Here is an 18,596-nt window from a genome sequence, read left to right on the forward strand (position 1 = left end):
ATTTGACCACCCTGACAGTTAGGAATTTTTTCCTAATGTCCAATCTAAACCTCCCCTGCTGCACTTTAAGCCCATTACTCCTTGTCCTGTCCTCAGAAACCAAAAGGAACAAATTTTCTCCTTCCTCCTTGTGACACCCTTTTAGATATTTGAAAACCGCTATCATGTCCCCCCTTAATCTTCTTTTTTCCAAATTAAACAAGCCCAGTTCATGAAGCCTCGCTTCATAGGTCATGTTCTCTAGACCTTTAATCATTCTTGTCGCTCTTCTCTGTACCCTTTCCAATTTCTCCACATCTTTCTTGAAATGTGGCGCCCAGAACTGGACACAGTACTCCAGCTGAGGCCTAACTAGTGCAGAGTAGAGCGGCAGAATGACTTCACGAGTTTTGCTTACAACACACCTGTTGATACAACCTAGAATCATATTTGCTTTTTTTGCAACAGCATCACACTGTTAACTTCATAATGCTCTACAGTTAACTTCATAATCATTCAAAAGCTTCAGAGGGGTAGTCGGGTTAGTCTTTAAAGTGCTACCAGACTATTTATTGTTTAAGTTTTTTCATAATGATTGTCCATCAAAAATGTATTACATTATTTATACTTATGACGCTATGGGTATTAAAATGACTACATAAACCCAGATCTAAATTCATCATATTAAATCAAGATCTTTTGGGGGTAATCTCTAGTTACAGGTGGTTACATAACTTGAACATTTTTCAATGCTTCCCCTACCGGTTCCACACATTTGTTCTCAGGAGATGAGAGAAAATAGGAAGGAAGAAAAAAAATGAGAGATAGGGATGCCAGCTGCCTTACACTTAGACTCCCTCCTGCTGACCAACACAGGCACAGATATGCCAATCAATCCCAGCCTCCTGGTCAGATGAGATTAAAACAGCCACCCAAAACCTGGAAGAAGGTAAAATAGAGAATGTGAGATGGAATTTAATTAAGCAAAGATGAGGCAGTTCATAAAGGTCAGAACAATGGCATGCTGTGAAAGTCCTGAAGCCACCTGTCACCAACAGAAATATTCTTTTTTTAAAAGATTAAGAAGTTCCCGTGTGTGTGCATTTGTAAAATTACTCTGCCTATACCCATAATTCACGATTGGTCTGATGTTTGACTACTGCTCCTTTCACAACACTCAGGGTATGTCTACACTGCATGCTTCTTTTGGAATAAGCTATTCTGGAAGATATCTACCAGAACAGCTTATTTCGAAATAGCACATCTATACACAAAAAGTGCAGTGAAATAGCAATTTGCTATTTCGAAATAGCATCCAATTAGTGAAACGAGGTGTACCGGTAGTTCGGAATAGGCACCCTAGTCCGAACTACCTAGTTTGAGCCCCGTGTAGCCGCGCTGCACGGGGTTCGAAGCAGCGGGGATTTAAAAATGGCGGCTCCCCGCTTATGCTAATGAAGCCTGGGAAATTCAAATCCCGGGCTTCATTAGCAAGTGCGGTATGCATACATTACGCTAGTTCGAACTAGCGGGGTAGTGTAGACATACCCTCTCTCTCACATTTAAGACCACCCAGAACCAGTTCAGGCAGGGCATTAGGTTAGCAGTGACTTCGTGAAGCTGCTGCCTGAGGCTGAGATGCATGCTTCAAGGGACCTCCCAACCAGTACAGCCATTTCTCAGGTTCTTCTGCTTGCTTGCCTACCTCCCTGCGGGACAGCAAAGCATTTCCACTGCGTGCTTTGGTTGCCCACCACCCTTTTATGGGGCTGGAGCTACCTCTAGGCATGCAACAGCCTCTGACTGTCGTGCTGTAGTTTCTGCAGCACTTTCTGCAGGCTGCCCTCCAAGCCCTGCAGGAACACAAACCCAAGCTGCTTGAGGAAACCCTCAACATGTGTCTGGGAGTGCAGCTCTTTCAGACACACCCCACTATGGAGTGCTGCTTCTGGCAGCTGGACATCAATACCAACTGGTGAGACTGGCTCATCATGGAGCGGGGATGACCAGCAGTAGCTCCAGAACTTTTGAATGAGGAAGGAGTCGTCCCTGGAGCTATATGCCTGGCTCACCTCTGTTCTCACATGGCAGATGCAACCTGCCAGGCCCCTGGAGAAGTGGGTTGCCATCATGCTCTGGAAGCTCGCCACGCCAGGCAGTTACCAATCCATCAGGAATCAGTTCGGCATGGGGAAGTAAACCATTGGGGCCCTTGTCATGCAGCTATGGTGCTCTTGTGCTATAGTCCCTGGAGGTAGGGGAGGAGTACTAAAAAGGGGGACCCTAGGGAAAGAGGGGGTTCTCCAGGTGGTTCTGCAGTTCTGCTCTCTCACAGTCCTACGGGCTTCATAGGAGGTGTCTCCTGGGGTGTTTGTGGAAATAAGGGGTAGAAGGCTCAGGGACCTCCCAAGGGCTCTGGCATCCCTTTGATTCTGTTTTATTTGTTTGTTTGTCTCCTTCTGCAGGTCAACACAATCCTCCTGCGCAAGGTCATCCACTTGGGATCAGGGAAGGTGCATGACACCCACTTCTTCAGAAACTCCAGCCTCTTCCACAAGCTGGAGGCCAGCACTCTCTTCCCTGAGTCCAGCATCAGGGTCGGGGACATGGATATGCCACTGCGCCTCATGGGAGATGTGGCCTACCCCCTCATGCTGTGGCTAAAGAAGCCTACACCAGCCACCTTGACCTCAGCAAGAACTGCTTAGATGCCCACCTGGGCAGGGCCCGCACGCAGGCAGAGTGCACGTTCAGGCATCTGAAGGCAAGGCTCAGGTGCCTCCTGACCCTCCTGGATGTGGGGGGAGCAGAACATCCCACAGGTGGTGTCCGCATGTTGTGTGCTACACAACATAGTGGAAAGTAAGGGGGAGGCCTTCCTTCCATGGTGGGGGGCAGAGGGCAGGCAGGAGTGCAGGGCCTTTGAGCAGCCACGCACATCTGCCATCCGCCAGGCTCATCAAGTGGGGGTAAGCATCCAGGAGGCCCTGAGGAAGAGTTTCTCACAAGGACCCCAGTGACACTCTTTCCAGGGCCTCCCCGCTATGGACCTGTGCCTTGCCCCTCTCTGCCTTTCCTATACCAACCCCTGTGCGGGGACTTCAGCAACTTCGAAGGTGTGAGGATCCGGGGAGGCTAGGAGGATAAGCAGGAGGGAGGGCTGGAGCAGGGTCAGTCATGAGAGGGGGGGCAGGGGCTAGAATGCAAAGGGGAGCAGGACCGGGGACTGGGACAGGGGTAAGAGCAGGAGCTGGCTCTGGGTGGGTCAGGAGAGCCTGGACAGTCTCGCACATGTTGAGTGTCTGCTGCAGCAACTAAGTCCACATGTCTCTCCACCACTGCATGTCATCCTGGACCCTTCAGTGCCTGCGGCTCCCCTGAGGTCAGGTGGCTAAGCATAGCCTGCGCCACTGTCATGGCTGGAAACAATAAAGAGAGATGGTCAGTCATCCCTAGAGACACTGTCTCTGAAGCCTTGTCTTCATTGGGGAACTGTTTGTCTCAGCTCACAGGTCAGAGGAAGGTGATGTCCTGGGAACATCCTTGTGTGGCCTGGACAGCAGGCTCTTTCTTACAGGGGCCCAGACATCCCCAGGGGACCATGCTTCCCACCCGCACACGTCCCAGGGACAAGCAGGCATGGTAAATTGCCAGGAACCCTGGATCCAATGGGCGGAGGGGGGGCCTTGAGCTGCCTGGCCTTCAATCGGTGCCATGAACACATCAGCTACAGCAATGGTGGCATCCCAAGGGGAGAGACCTTGTATCCCTGGCCACTGGGAGAGACAGGGTGAACAGCACACACACCTGAGCCTTGCAACACTGTCCCCAGGCATGGGTGCTACCTCGAGCATGCAGGCATGCCCATGGGCGGCACTCCAGAGTCTCTATGTGTGCATGTGTGTGTGTGTCCTTGTCCCCAGCCTCCTTCTAGCAGTGGTTCATGGTAGGAGGATGTCTCCCCTCCCCAGGGGTCAGAAGTGTGGCCAGCGTCCCCAGAGCCTGTGAGCAGGAGCCCAGGGGTGCTCAATGCTGCCTCCTGGAGCTGTGTGGCACAGACTGGCACTGCACATACATCCAAGTGTACAGATTGCAGCGCGATGCCCAGGTTGAGAAGGCCAAGTGACGATCACACCACAGCCCCTCAGTGCCCACCATTCCCACCCTGTCTGCGTGAGAAAACTAAGACCACTCACCTGATGATCCTTCCCCGGCCTCAGAGGATGCCTGGGACACATCCAAACCATGGCGTAATGGCTCCAGCGTGAGCATGGTCACCACGCTGGCCACGTCCTCCTTCTCTTCGGCTGGGACCCCTGGGTAGGTGACACTGGGTGTCTCCAGCGTCAAGTGGAGTGGGGAAGGGGTGCAACACCCCCCACGATGTGGTGCAGGTCCTCTTAATAGGGGCAGGAGTGGGGTTCTGCCCCGGAGCATGAGCTGTTCTCCCCTGCTCTGGCATAGGCCTGGCAGAGCTTTCATCTGTTCCTGGGTCTGGGTATGGCCCTTGGTGGCCAGGCTATTGGGCCATCTGGCCATATATGTCAGCGATACACCATCTGGAGCGGAGATCCTGCAGGTTCTCCTCCTCACCCCGCACCTCGATGAGGGCCGGGATCTCTGCCCCAGACTAGGACAGCATGCACCTTTCGCAGCTCCTGGGAGCCCTCTGCATGCTCCCTGGGATGGGCAGAGGGCTCTTGGGGAGCTTGGGGGTCTGCCATGATATCCAGATGTCAGGTACTGGCAGCTGTGGGGTGGCTGGAGGGCCAGCTTCCTGCCATAAGTGCTTTCCCCTGTGTCTGCAGCTTTAGGAGATGCAGAGGAAGAGGAACCGTCCTGATGCACAGGGTTCTGAGGAGTATGGATGGAGTGGCCAGCAGGGCACCTGTGGATTTCCTGGAGGCCCCTTTTTTTCCAACAAAACTCCCTGTGCCGCAACCACACATGCCTTCTTCCAAAATAGCTATTTCGGAAGAGGCCTTATTCCTTGTGGAATGAGGTTTACCAATGTCAGAAAAGGTTGCCCCAGAGGCGGTGGACCGAAGACAATGACCAAGTGATTTATCTCGTGCCATCTCCACCCTCTGACAGAGGCCAGGGACACCATTTCTATCCCCTGGCTAATAGCCTTTTATGGACCTAACCTCCATGAAATTATCTAGCTTCTCTTTAAACTCTGTTATAGTCCTAGCCTTCACAGCCTCCTCTGGCAAGGAGTTCCACAGCTTGACTATGTGTTGTGTGAAGAAGAACTTTATTTTATTAGTTTTAAATATCCAATAATATTATCATTCAATAATAACATCAGTGATAGCCATGTACAGACAACAGGGAGCAATGCAACTATAAAAAGCAGAGGTGGGTTTTTCAAACCCCGGTGTAGACTAGAGGTGTAAAACTGAAAATAAGTGCACTTACTATTTACCTGGTGACTCAGACAAACTTACATTCCTCTGCCAAGCCCAACTTATTTTCCAGGCTATTGGTCTCTCCTTCTTCAGCTACTTTTACAGACAGCAACTTTGACTTCAAAATAATTAATATAAAAGAATAAAAAAGTATAAACTGAGGGAAACCAGTAGAATGGAAAGGGTGAAAATAATCATGGCTACTCAACAAGGCAAAAACTGCAAGTGGATCAACAAGTCTGGGGCCCACCCTTAAGAATGAGCTATGTCTTTCAGGGAGATCTGAATTCAACTTTTACTTGGAAGCTTCTACTGGTAGATGGACTTGTCCCTAGTTGCCCTGACTGAGCCATGGTGGAAGAAGCACCTCTTGTCGGTCATTCGTGGGATTTCTGCCTTCTGAAAGAGCACACAATGAGAAAGGGCTGCATAGCACAGAAGATCTTAGTAAGACTTATCTGCCAAAATGGAAAATCTGTATGAGTGAAAAACGGTGAGAGGGAAGAGGAAAAGAATGGAGAATGGGGGAAGAGAACAATAGACGAGTGTGATCTACTAACAGTGTCCCCTTTACTAATCTACATTACTGTGTTTAGCATCTAGGTTACTGCTGCATTCTAGATGCATTCTAGACATACTTAAGATACACAGAAAGAATCAGAAGGGAAGAAAGCTCTATTACATAATCACCAAATAAAACCCCCCACTTGCTAATATGATTTCTGAACCGGTAGTTCGCCTCAAAGATCTCCTTTCAGTTTCCTTCTGTTCTCCTTTCCTCTATTCCAAGTACAGAAATAAAATCATAACAATAGGCCTCTATATTATATCTTCTTTCTGCTTCCAGTCTCTGTTGACCTATCTATATTCCTCCATTTCAGGAAAGAGCAGTACTTCTCATCCATTATTTTGGAACTATTAATTTTATGTATAAACAAAGGAATCAATACTTCCCAGAAATAAAGTTAAGCTGGAGTAATAGGGATTTAAAAAAAAACCAACTTGGCAGTACTATGTATAAGAAGTAAAGTAAACGGGGGGAGAAGGCAAAAATATCTTAGTTGGTGACTTAGTCAAGGAAAGGTGACTTGCCAGGTTGATTTTGATGCAGAAATAGCTGCCAGCCGTAGCTTTTATGAACTAACAAAGTGGCAACCCCGGTAGTCATTATTGCATGCAGCCAAGTCATAGCGTTATGATCCTGACAGACCTCAGATTAATTCAGCATGGAACTGATCCATATTTGCCAGGGAGCCCTCTCTCTCCCCACCCCAAAAAAGAAGCACTTACATGTGGAGGAGACTGGTACTAGCAATTCAGGAGGTGGCATTCTTTCATAAAGTCAATAGTAATTAATTCCCTAGGATTGGGTTCAGGGAACGTCCTGGTGGAGTGGTGGTGTTTTAAAAAGAAAAAAAAAAGTTCAGACAGTCTAAATACCTGTGGGCACTGAAGATATCATTAGACTTTTTACAAATGTAGAAAAAAAATCTTGGGATCCTAATCAAAATGCCAAATATGGTACAGGCAGTCCCCGGGTTACATACAAGATAGGGACTGTAGGTTTGTTCTTAAGTTGAATCTGTATGTAAGTCGGAACTAGCGTCCAGATTCAGCTGCTGCTGAAACTGACCAGCGGCTGATTCCAGGAAGCCCGGGGCACAGCAGCTGGGGTGCTGCCAGGTTGGTCCAGTAGCGCCGAGAGCGGCGCTGCGAGACCAACCAGCAGCGCCCCAGCTGCTCTACCACAGGCGTCCCCGAGAAAAGCCTGGTCTGCTGGGGGGGGGGTACTAGCTGCACCCCTCCCCAGCAGACCAGGGAGACGTACGCGGCGGGACCGAGACGCGCCGCGGTCCTGCCGCCCGGTCCTCTGCGTCTCCCTGGTCTGCTGGGGCCCCCCCAGTGGCACGTCTGGGCGGTCCCCCCGCCCGGGTCCTCCGCGGCTTTGCTCTGCGTCTCCCTGGTCTGCTGGGGGGTGGCCCCCCAACAGACCAGGGGGCCGCGGAGCAAAGCCACGGAGGACCCGGGCGGCGGGGACTGCCAGTAATCTATTGCAAAGTTATCCTACCTCATCAACTTTATAGATTATTTTTTACTTCCTGTCCTGAACTGTTGTTCAGGCTTGCTGTGCAGGATTCATTAGATCTCTTATCTAGTCCCTGCTCTAGACAAAATATTTTGAGCTAGCAAAGAAAAAGGAAGAGAGCATTAAAATGGAGACTTTAAGTACAAAACCCACTCATACCTGGAAAGGCCAAGACCTAACTTTTAAGTGAATAACCCACTCACAAATTTGGTCACAAATCATCTACTGGTGCTGAAATGTGACTGACTTAGCATACCTACTTTACTGTGCAAAATGATCTCCAGCAGCATCTCACATACACCCCTTTGAAAGGCCAACATTATTTCATAACTCAAACACCTCAACAAGCACCACTAAAAATAGAGAATTTTTTCCTGTGTGTCTGGCTGGTGAGTCTTACCCACATGCTCAGGGTTTAGCTGATTGCCATATTTGGGGTCGGGAAGGAATTTTCCTCCAGGGTAGATTGGCAGAGGCAAGGATGTTTTTCGCCTTCCGTTCTAGCATTGGGGACGGATCCCTTACTGGAGGATTCTCTGTATCTCGGGGTCTTTAACCCATCATTTGAAGACTTCAATATTTGAGATATAGGTGAGAGGCTTATTCTAGGAGTGAGTGGGTGAGATTCTGTGGCCTGCATTGTGCAGGGGGTCAGACTAGAATACTAGATGATCATGGTGGTCCCTTCTGACCTTAAGTCTATGAGTCTATAAAATTCAACAACTAAAGATGTATCTGAGGTCAGCAATGAGAAGATCAAGTGATCTTCTTACTCAATTTATATGAAAACTACCACCACCTATAAAAAAACATATCTGCACAATAACCTGGCATCTTCTATTCATATGAAGTGTATCATGGCTGCAAGGGTGGCAAACAATTAGCAACATAAGCTGTCCTTCCATCTCAAAAGGAAAGCTCACTGTGGGCCTATGCTTTTAAATCCTCAGTCTGATTTTTGGCACTGTAATTAAGGTACCCCCATTTTCACATTCTAACAAGTCAATAACAAAGACCTCTCTTGGCTGAGGCCTGATAAATGTATACAGGGTTAGGAGCCTGGATCATGTAATTGTTTTTTTATTTATGTATTTTAATATCTAGCTTCAGTATTTAGGGTTTTTTTTGGGGGGGAAGGTGGGAAATGCAAAAGTCAAAATTACCAAAAACATACCATTGTTTGAAAACTTGTATAATAATAAATTTCTGGGAACTCAAGTTACAGATTCCAAGTGTGGCTTGGTCAAGTTACTTAACTTCTCTGCCTCAGTTCCTCCACTGGTAACATGGATATAACACTTACCTATTTCACATCACTATTGTAAGAATTCAAATGCTTTGAAAATGAAAGGCAATAAATACAAGGTAGTTTCCCATGAGAAATCCAAGTTGTCTGGATTTCCCAAAAAAGTCTCCCACAACCCCCAAGAACTACTTGTACCTAGAGCTTATACTGCCCATGCCAAATGGGAATGGTATTTACTTCACCTGAAAATTAAAGGTCCTTATTCTCACAATGTATGTCTATGTACGTAAGTTAGTCTTACCCCAAAAGACCATACCTTATATAATGGACGACGAACATCAATGGGACAATTCTGTATAACTTCATCAACAACATCCGAAATGGATTCGATAAAATCTGGATTAGCAAGCTAAAAGAAGTGGAATACAAACATACAAATTAACTCTAAAGTCCTCTGATGTGATTTCCATGAATGATACATTGCAGCAACATTTTTTCTGTAAGAATTCACTAGGGCTAATGTTGCTTCTACTTATTGAACATGGTCTATACTTATAGTGACCAAAATAAACCCTTCTCTATATAAACAAAAAGGGAATTAATATCCCAAAGGTGTTACATTTTCTCACTGTTGTAACAAAATACAGGCTTTATTTCACACTCCAAATCTTTAGACTAAATTTAATGTGTGTCCTCTCTTAGTAGTATTAATTCCAAATCATGTATTTTAATGCCATAAGTATATATTTTGGGAGGATATGTATCTACAGATATGTAAACATACACAATAACTAAAGTTCAAGTAATAGTGTAGCACTTTAGCCCTGATGTATACTAAGGAATTATTTCAAAATAACAAGCGGAATGAACACACTAGCAAGCCCATTATTTCAAAATAAAGGCCTGGTTATTTCAAAATAAGTCCTGCTTTCCACAAGGAACAACACTTATTTTGAAATAGTTATTTCGAAATAGCAATAGTGCTGATGCTCCACTGCTATTTCAAAGTAACTACTCCACAGAATCATTCGAAGTAACTACTCCCCAGTGCTTCCAGGGGCTCTAAGTTGAGGTAGTGCATCCACATTAGGGTGCCTGCCTTGGACTAATTTCGAGGCTTCTCTGTAGTATGGACACGCTATTTCAAAATAGTTATTTCAGAATAAGTTATTTCAAAATAAATTTCCTAGTGCAGACATGCCCCTAGAGACTAACAAATATTTTTTGTTATAAATATAAATAAATGAGTTTTCATGGGCAAAACCCACTTCCTCTGAGGAACGCTCATGATAATATATATATAATTTGTTAGTCTCTAGGGGAACGTCTACGCAGCAGAGCTAAACTCAAATTAAGCTACACAACTTCAGCTACGTCAACTGTGTAGCTTAAGTTGAAATAGCTTAATTTGGCTTTTGGCACGGTCTACATAGCAAGAAGTCAAAGAAAGAACATGCTTCCTTCGACTTCCCATATTCCTCATGAAATGAGGGTTACCATGAGTCAGAGTAAGAAGTCCTCCAGCTTGACATTATTTTGAAATAAAGGCATGTAGTGTAAACGTGCACTATGTTATTTCGGTGGCTCAGAAGACAAAGCCTAAAGTGCTACAGGACTACTCGTTGTTTTTAAAGTTACAGACTAACACAAGTACCCCTTTGAGACTTCTAAAATTCAAGTGTGTGGCATATATATTTTTAGGAAATATAAAACATTAAGATTGAGAAATTAAGCACTCGTACTTTAGAAGATTAGGTATGAGCTCTTTTGCAATACAGGCGGTCCCCGGGTTAATCAGTCCGACTTACGTTGGACCCCTAGTTACGAACGGGGGGGGGCCCCGCTAGTGCGGGGTACCTCCCCCACTGTCACCGCCTCTGGCAGCGCAGGGGGCGCTTCCCCCCAGCAGACCAGGGAGACACGGAGCGGCTTTTCTCGCCGCGGAGGATGCGGGCGGCGGGACCGCCGAGACGCGCCGCAGTCCCGCCACCCGCGTCCTCCGCAGCGAGAAAAGCCACTCTGCATCTCCCTGGTCTGCTGGGGGGGGGCACTAGCACTCCCTCCTCCCCCCCCAGCAGAACAGGCTTTTCTCGCCGACGCCTGGGGTAGAGCAGCTGGGGGGCTGCCGGGTTGGTCCCACAGCGCCGAGGTGCAGCGCTGCAGGGACCAACCCAGCAGTGCCCCAGCTGCTCTGTCCAGGCGTCCAGATTCAGCCGCTGTTGAAACTGATCAGTGGCTGATTCCAGGAAGCCCGGGGCAGAGCAGCTCTGCCTCAGGCTTCCTGTAGTCAGCTGCTGGTCAGTTTCAGCAGCGGCTGACTTGGGAACACCTGGGGCAGAGCAGCTGGGGTGCTGCCGGGTTGGTCCAGTAGCACCGAGGAGCAGCGCTGCGGGACCAACCCAGCAGCACCCCAGCTGCTCTGCCCCAGGCGTGTCCGATTCAGCCGCTGCTGGTCAGTTTCAACAGCGGCTGAATCTGGACGTCAGTTCTAACTTACATACAAATTCAACTTAAGAACAAACCTACAGTCCCTATCTTGTACGTAACCCGGGGACTGCCTGTATTTAAGTCTGTCATAAGGTACTGTGGCAAGGGCCCCTCTTCTCCAAGCCACTACTGGGGTTTTGCAGCGGGTCTCAGTAGTAGGGAGCCCAAGCCAGGGGCCCACAGGCTCCCTCCCCTGCTGCCTTTACCTAATGCTGGTCCAACTTGTTCTCTCCTTTTCTTCCTCTCTGCCTCTCCACCACCTTCCTTTCGTCCTCTCACTCCTCTCCCCAGCCTCCAACTGATGAGGCTTTTAAAGGCCCTCAGAGAGTCAGCAGAGAAGTCAGCTGGCCCCAATTTGCCTGAGCCAGCTCCCTCCCAGCTGCACCTAATTGTGCTGCAGTTCTCTGCTTTTCTAACAGGAGTTTTTCCCTTTTGGGCTGCCTTTTTGCCTCTCTGCAGCAGCTCCCTGGCCGGACCCTGTCACACATCCCCCCCCTCTGCTCGACCCCATGGGGTTGGGTTACTTGGGTCGGACAACAATGCACCCTTGACAACCCGTCTGCATTCCCATGCTGGGTCCCTGATCTGTGTTGCACACGGAAGTGGAAGGGCTGCAGGGACAGGAACCATCGGGTAACCCTCGCATTTCTGTCCTTGTTTCGATGCATCCACTGCAGAGGCGCATGATCGGTGACCAGGGTAAACTTCCGCCCGAGAAGGTAGTAGCGAAGGCTTTCCATGGCCCACTTTACTGCAAGACATTCTCTTTCTACCACGGCATAATTCTGTTCCCTCGGCAGAAGCTTCCTGCTGAGATACAGGATTGGGTGCTCCTCTTCTCCCACCATTTGAGACAATACAGCTCCCAGTCCTACTTCGGAGGCATCCGTCTGCAAGATAAACTCCTTCTTAAAATCAGGGGCTATGAGAACTGGATTGCCACAGAGGGCATTCTTGAGATCTTTAAAAGCTTCTTCCGTTTCCATGGTCCACTTTACAATGTCGGGACCACGTGCTCTAGTCAGGTTGGTCAGAGGGCAGGCCCTGGAGGCAAAGTTGGGGATGAACCTGCGGTAATACCCCACCAACCCTAAGAATGCCCTGACCTGCTTTTTCCGGGTTGGTCGGGGCCAATTCTGTATTGCATCCACTTTGTTGAGCTGGGGCCTCACTACCCCCCTTCCCACAATATACCCAAGATATTTGGCCTCGGCCAGTCCAATTGTACACTTTGCGGGGTTCGCCGTAAGTCCTGCTCTTCTTAATGTCTCCAATACTGCCTCTACTTTTTCAATGTGTGTGTCCCAGTTAGGACTGTGGACCACAACATCGTCCAAATAGGCAGCTGCGTACTTGGCATGAGGCCGCAACAGCTTGTCCATGAGCCTTTGAAACGTTGCAGGAGCCCCATGCAAACCAAAAGGGAGGACCGTGTACTGAAAGAGACCCTCCGGAGTTGAAAAGGCTGTCTTTTCTTTGGCCCCTGGTGCTAAGGGGATCTGCCAGTAACCCTTAGTCAAATCGAGGGTGGATAGAAATCGGGCCTTGCCCAGTTGGTCAATGAGTTCATCCACCCTTGGCATGGGATAGGCATCAAATTTGGATACTTCGTTTAATTTTCGAAAGTCATTGCAAAAGCGCCGGCTTCCATCCGGCTTGGGCACCATAACAATAGGGCTAGACCACTGGCTATGGGACTCTTCAATGACTCCGAGCTTCAGCATTTTCTCCACTTCAGCTTGGACCTCTTTTCGTTTTGCCTCAGGTATCCGGTATGGCTTAACGTGCACCTTCACCCCGGGGTCTGTGATGATGTCATGGTAAACCTCCGTAGTTCTACCCGGTTCTGTCGAAAACACATCCTGATTCCTCTCAATCATGTCGGCTGCTTCGGCCTGTTGGTCTGGGGTCAGTTCGGGAGATATTCCCACCTGCCTTGGTGGGTTTTCCCCTTGGGGTGGTGGCCCCAGCACAACCAAGGCCACTTCTCTGTCTCGCCAGGGTTTTAGCAGGTTGACATGATATACCTGCTCAGGCTTTCGCCGGCCAGGCTGGCGAACCTTATAGTTTACCTCTCCCACTGCTTCTATTATTTCATATGGCCCCTGCCATTGGGCTAGGAGCTTACTCTCCGCTGTCGGCACTAGCACCATCACCCGGTCTCCCACCTGGAACTTCCGGGCGGTTGCTCGCCGGTTGTAATAGACCTGTTGGGCTTCCTGTGCCTTTTCTAGGTGCTCCCGCACTATGGGGGTGACTCTGGCTATCCTGTCCCTCATTTGGAGCACATGATCAACTACATTTCTCCCCAGGTTAGGCTGTTCCTCCCAGGCTTCCTTAGCAAGGTCTAGTATGCCCCGTGGGTTACGCCCATACAAAAGTTCAAACGGGGAGAAGCCAGTCGACGCTTGGGGAACCTCCCTTACTGCGAACATGAGGTAGGGTAGTAGCATATCCCAATCTTTGCCATCCCGGCTTACCACTTTCTTGAGCATACTTTTTAGTGTCCTGTTAAACCGTTCAACTAGACCATCGGTTTGAGGATGGTATACCGAGGTCCGCAGGGCCCGTATGCGGAGCAAGGTACACAAGTCTTTCATAAGCTTGGACACAAAGGGGGTCCCTTGGTCCGTTAGGATTTCTTTAGGAATCCCTACCCTAGAAAATATTTGAATTAGTTCCTTAGCGATGGTCTTGGATAGGGTGTTGCGTAGGGGCACTGCCTCTGGGTATCGAGTAGCATAGTCCACTACAACTAGTATGCTCTAATGGCCCCGGGCAGACTTCTCTAGTGGGCCAACTATGTCCATAGCGATCCGTTCAAAGGGGATTTCAATTATTGGTAGGGGTACTAACGGGGCCCTCAGGTGTGGTCGGGGCCCATGTAGTTGGCACTCCGGGCAGGAAGCACAATACCTCTGGACTTCTACATAGATCCCAGGCCAAAAGAACCTCCGAAGAATGCGGTCCAGGGTCTTATCCACCCCTAGATGTCCTCCAAATAGATGACTGTGTGCCAATTCCAGTATTGCCCTCTGGTGCTTCCGGGGTACCAAGAGTTGCTCCACCTCTTGGCCCTGTATATGAACTACCCTATAAAGAAGATCCCCCTTGATTATATAGAAGGGCCCCGTGCCCTTGTTCCTCCCCTCCACTGGGACCCCATTAACTTCAACCACCTCCTTACGGATATTCTGATACAGTGGATCATTGGCTTGGTCCTGCCCAAAGGTCTCCCTTGGGGATTTCACCTGCTCAGGCTCCAGGGAACCTAGCCCCCTTTCCTCCCTTGATGAGCTGGGCCCTGCTTCAGGCTCATCCTGTCCTGGGGCTTCGGCTCTAGTAGTTGGGTAGGCCTCCCCTTCTACCCGTGTCTGTTTCCGACCTTGGGTCAAGATCATGGTCCCCAATTTCTTTGAGGCCCTCCTCTCCCGTCGGGTTTTCCGGGGCTCCCCAGGCACCGAGAACAGGTCCTGGGAGAACTCATGGAAGGCTGGGAGGGAGCTATCCTCCTCCTCCCCGTCCCGTGGTAGTAGGTCACTAAACCTGGGGAAGTCTCGCCCAATGACCACCGGGTAGGGGAGCCTTGGGACCACCCCCACGGTTACCTCTGTAACCCGCCCTTGTACTTCTATTTCCACAGGGATGGTGGGGTAATAACTAGTATCCCCATGTACACAAGATACTCCAGTGTACTTGGCTCGAGTCAGCTGATTTTGCCCCACTAGCTTCCTTGAGACCAATGTAACCGCACTCCCGGAATCTACTAAGGCAGTAGTTTCTACCCCATTCATTTTCACGGGCTGGGTATTCTGATGGGGGCCCACTGCTACCCCTAGGAGGTTAACTAGAACACTTTGTAGGTTCCCCAGGTCACATTGCATAGGTTCGTCTATGTTAGGGCACTGAACCGCAATATGCCCTATCTCCCCACAGGCATAACACCTATAACCTGGGCGGGACAGCCCCTTTCGTTTTGGGCTGTTGGGTCTTAATCCCTGGCCCTCTCCTGTCCAGACCCCAAGGTCTCTTGCCCGTCCCGGCCTCTCTTCCGCCTCTTTTCTTCCTGTCTGGACTCGGTCGGAAACTTCAGGGGCACGGGTCCTTGGGGGGAAGGTGGACCTTCTGCTCTGCTGCACCTCGACTCTGGGGCTGCGGGAAAGTCCCTTAGCTGTCAATCGCCTCTCAACGAGAGCCACCAGTTCATCAAATGTCGTGGGGTCATTCTGGCCCACCCATTCCCGAAGGTCTGGGGGTAAACCCCTCATGTACCGATCAAGAACGATCACCTCGATAATCTTGTCGGGGTTGTGGATGTCGGGCCGCAGCCACTTCCGGGCCAGATGAACCAGATCAAACAACTGAGTTCTGGGGCCCTGGTCATCTCGATATCGCCAATTGTGAAATCTCTGGGCTCTCACTGCGACCGTGACCCCAGCCCGTGCCAGGATCTCTGCTTTCAGCTGGGGGTAGTCGGATGCAGCTTCCTCTGCCATGTCAAGGTATGCCTTCTGGGCTTCCCCGCTCAGAAAAGGGGCTAGAATGCTGGCCCACTGAGCTTGAGGCCAGGCCTCCCGCAAAGCTGTCCTTTCGAAGGCCAAGAGGTAGGCCTCAACCTCATCGTCTTTTGTCATTTTCTGTAAGTAGAAATTGGCCCGCAAGGGTCGAACCCCATCTTGATCACGCACCTGGACTGTCAGGGCTTTCAGCTGGGTCACCACCTCCTGCAGGGTGGCCCTGTCCTGGGCTACTTGACTCATCAACAACTGGTTGGTTTCTTGTTGGAGCCGCACCGACTCCTGCTGGGCAGCTGCTTGCACCCGAGTAGCCTCTTGTTGAGCCGCCGTGGCCTGCACCAGTGCTTTTACCAGGTCCTCCATGGGTACTTTGCTTTGCAAGGGGCCAACTTAGCTAGATTTGGGTTGCTGTGAGGCCTCACAGCCAAGATCCCACTCCTGGCACCACGTGTGGCAAGGGCCCCTCTTCTCCAAGCCACTACTGGGGTTTTGCAGCGGGTCTCAGTGGTAGGGAGCCCAAGCCAGGGGCCCACAGGCTCCCTCCCCTGCTGCCTTTACCTAATGCTGGTCCAACTTGTTCTCTCCTTTTCTTCCTCTCTGCCTCTCCACCACCTTCCTTTCGTCCTCTCACTCCTCTCCCCAGCCTCCAACTGATGAGGCTTTTAAAGGCCCTCAGAGAGTCAGCAGAGAAGTCAGCTGGCCCCAATTTGCCTGAGCCAGCTCCCTCCCAGCTGCACCTAATTGTGCTGCAGTTCTCTGCTTTTCTAACAGGAGTTTTTCCCTTTTGGGCTGCCTTTTTGCCTCTCTGCAGCAGCTCCCTGGCCGGACCCTGTCACAGTACCTTTAAATAACACTTACATTTCCAGAAGAAGGGCAGAAAAAACATGATTAGATTAACAATGAGGCAGGAGTGAGATTTGGAATTTTCTGACTTCAATGCTAAACATCTTAGCCAATGTTACTCTTCTGTTTTCTGCAGGGATTGAACTGGGATCTCTAGATCTAAAAATGTACTCAGCTAATGAATAAGGTCCAGTAGCTCAGAGGAAGTAGCAGACCCAAACAGAGCAGATAGTCACACTTTTTGCATGGATTACACTAACACTGCATTAACATAAATTTAGTTTCCCCTCACAATTAGGCAGGGGCAGGCTATGTCTCCCACAGGGAGTCAAGTTGGCCAGTGTTGGGGGAGTAGTGGCTGCACCACCCCAGGGCTGGTGGCAAGGTGACTGCAGTGCACCAGAGCAGGGGATGTGATGGCTGCACTGCCTAGCACACCAGGCCTAAGAAGTTGCCACCCCCATCCACCCAGCACTGGGGGCCAAAAGGGCACTGTGGTGAGGGTGCTTTGGGATCCTATAAGAAAGAGGCGTGGGGAGGAGGGATACAAAGGGAGAGACCAGGGGCTAGCTTTTCCAGCAAGCCAACTCACTGGCTTCCTATTATTTCCCTTTAAAAAGGGGCAAAACAAATCTTGTCCTTATCTGTACATGCCCTAGCATGTGCTAGGTTAAAGGCAAATCTGGCTAATGGCCTCTGAAACTGAAAGATCTCTATATAAGGGTGCGTCTACACTGCACCATTATTTCGAAATAACTAATGTTATTTTGAAACAACAATGCAAGCGTCTACACAGCCATTCCATTATTTCAAAATAATGGATGAACTTATTCCCAAATCTGTAAACCTCATTCTATGAGGAATAACGCCTATTCTGAAATAGCTATTTCAAAATAAGGTGTGTGTAGAGGCTCCACTGCTGCTATTTTGAAATAGCCCCTCCCCTATTCTAAATTATTCCTCCCCAGTGCCTCCTGGGGCTCTAAATTGAGATAGCACATCAACATTAGGGAAGCCTGCCTCCGACTAATTTTGAGGCTTCCCTGCAGTGTAGACATGCTATTCTGAAATAAGCTTTTCCAGAATAACTATTCGTGCAGTGTAGATGTACCCTGTTAGATTTAATGGGCATAATTTTTCTAAGGCTTTGTGTACACGATAAGCTAGAGGTGTAATTCCACTGCTCATGTGCACATCCTTGAACTGGCCATCACTGAGTTAGTATGAGCGAACATAAACACTCAGTAACACTAGCAGTGGCAGCAAAGAGTATGTACTCGACAAGGCTCTGCCATACATCTATTAACAGTGCCAATGCTCCCACTGCTATCTCTTGATTTATATTTGCTCTAGCTCAAGGAATGACATCATGAGTATATGTACACATGCAGTACACATCTGTAGCTTGGAGCCTACATTAATGGTAGACTTTGCTTAGAGTATTGAGTTACAAGTCAATCATCAAGTCACTCCACTAGATGAAGATAAAGCATTTCACCACAGCTGGGACCCTCTGTGGTGTGTTTATTAAAAATGTCAGAGATATGTTTCTTGCAGACCCTGCATCAGTGGCCTGAATGGACTAAAGTATTTTGTTTTGTGTTTTAACAGAACTGACGCATTCAGCTGACGTGCCAACCCAATTCTGTCTGGTGCAGGGATCCAACATTCAATAGCAATTCATTATGCCTGGATTCTTGAGTAGTGCAGGCAGTGCACTTGGCCTCCTGTCATCTCAGGATCAGTGCTAGAAGGCTCCAGAGGGAGCTACACTCAGCCTGCCAAGTCTTTGTAAAAATGTAAGGGGCCTGAAGAACGATAAAAAAATATAAATCTTCGGACTGTCAAAGATCATTGCCCTTCACTCAGATGCTAAGGATGAATATGGATTTAGAGGTGCAGTCTGCAGCATGTGCCAACACATATGAAGACCCAAGAGGGACAAACTGTCATACTGTGGATCACTCTTCATAGATTAACTTATGGGCCAACCTTTCCTTTCAATTACAACAGGTTTTAGAGACACA

At 49.0% G+C, this 18,596-nt stretch overlaps 1 protein-coding gene across 7 annotated transcripts in view; it reads right to left on the bottom strand.

The window, feature by feature from the left end:
- The window catches only part of ACTR3B (actin related protein 3B), a 77,763-nt gene that overhangs the window by 22,464 nt on the left and 36,703 nt on the right, over positions 1–18,596 (bottom strand). For 5 of the 7 annotated variants that reach the window (XM_075922773.2, XM_075922781.2, XM_075922779.2 and 2 more), the window contains one exon: positions 9,039–9,131. In XM_075922773.2, coding sequence (XP_075778888.1) covers positions 9,039–9,131 — 93 coding nt within the window. Of the gene's footprint in view, positions 1–1,512; positions 5,849–9,038; positions 9,132–18,596 lie in introns of those variants that run through there. The other 2 variants (XM_075922776.2, XM_075922777.2) reach the window with 2 other exon arrangements.

The sequence above is a fragment of the Pelodiscus sinensis genome, chromosome 2 (genome assembly GCF_052426305.1).
Source record: "Pelodiscus sinensis isolate ZL-2025 chromosome 2, ASM5242630v1, whole genome shotgun sequence".
Lineage (NCBI taxonomy): Eukaryota > Metazoa > Chordata > Testudines > Trionychidae > Pelodiscus > Pelodiscus sinensis.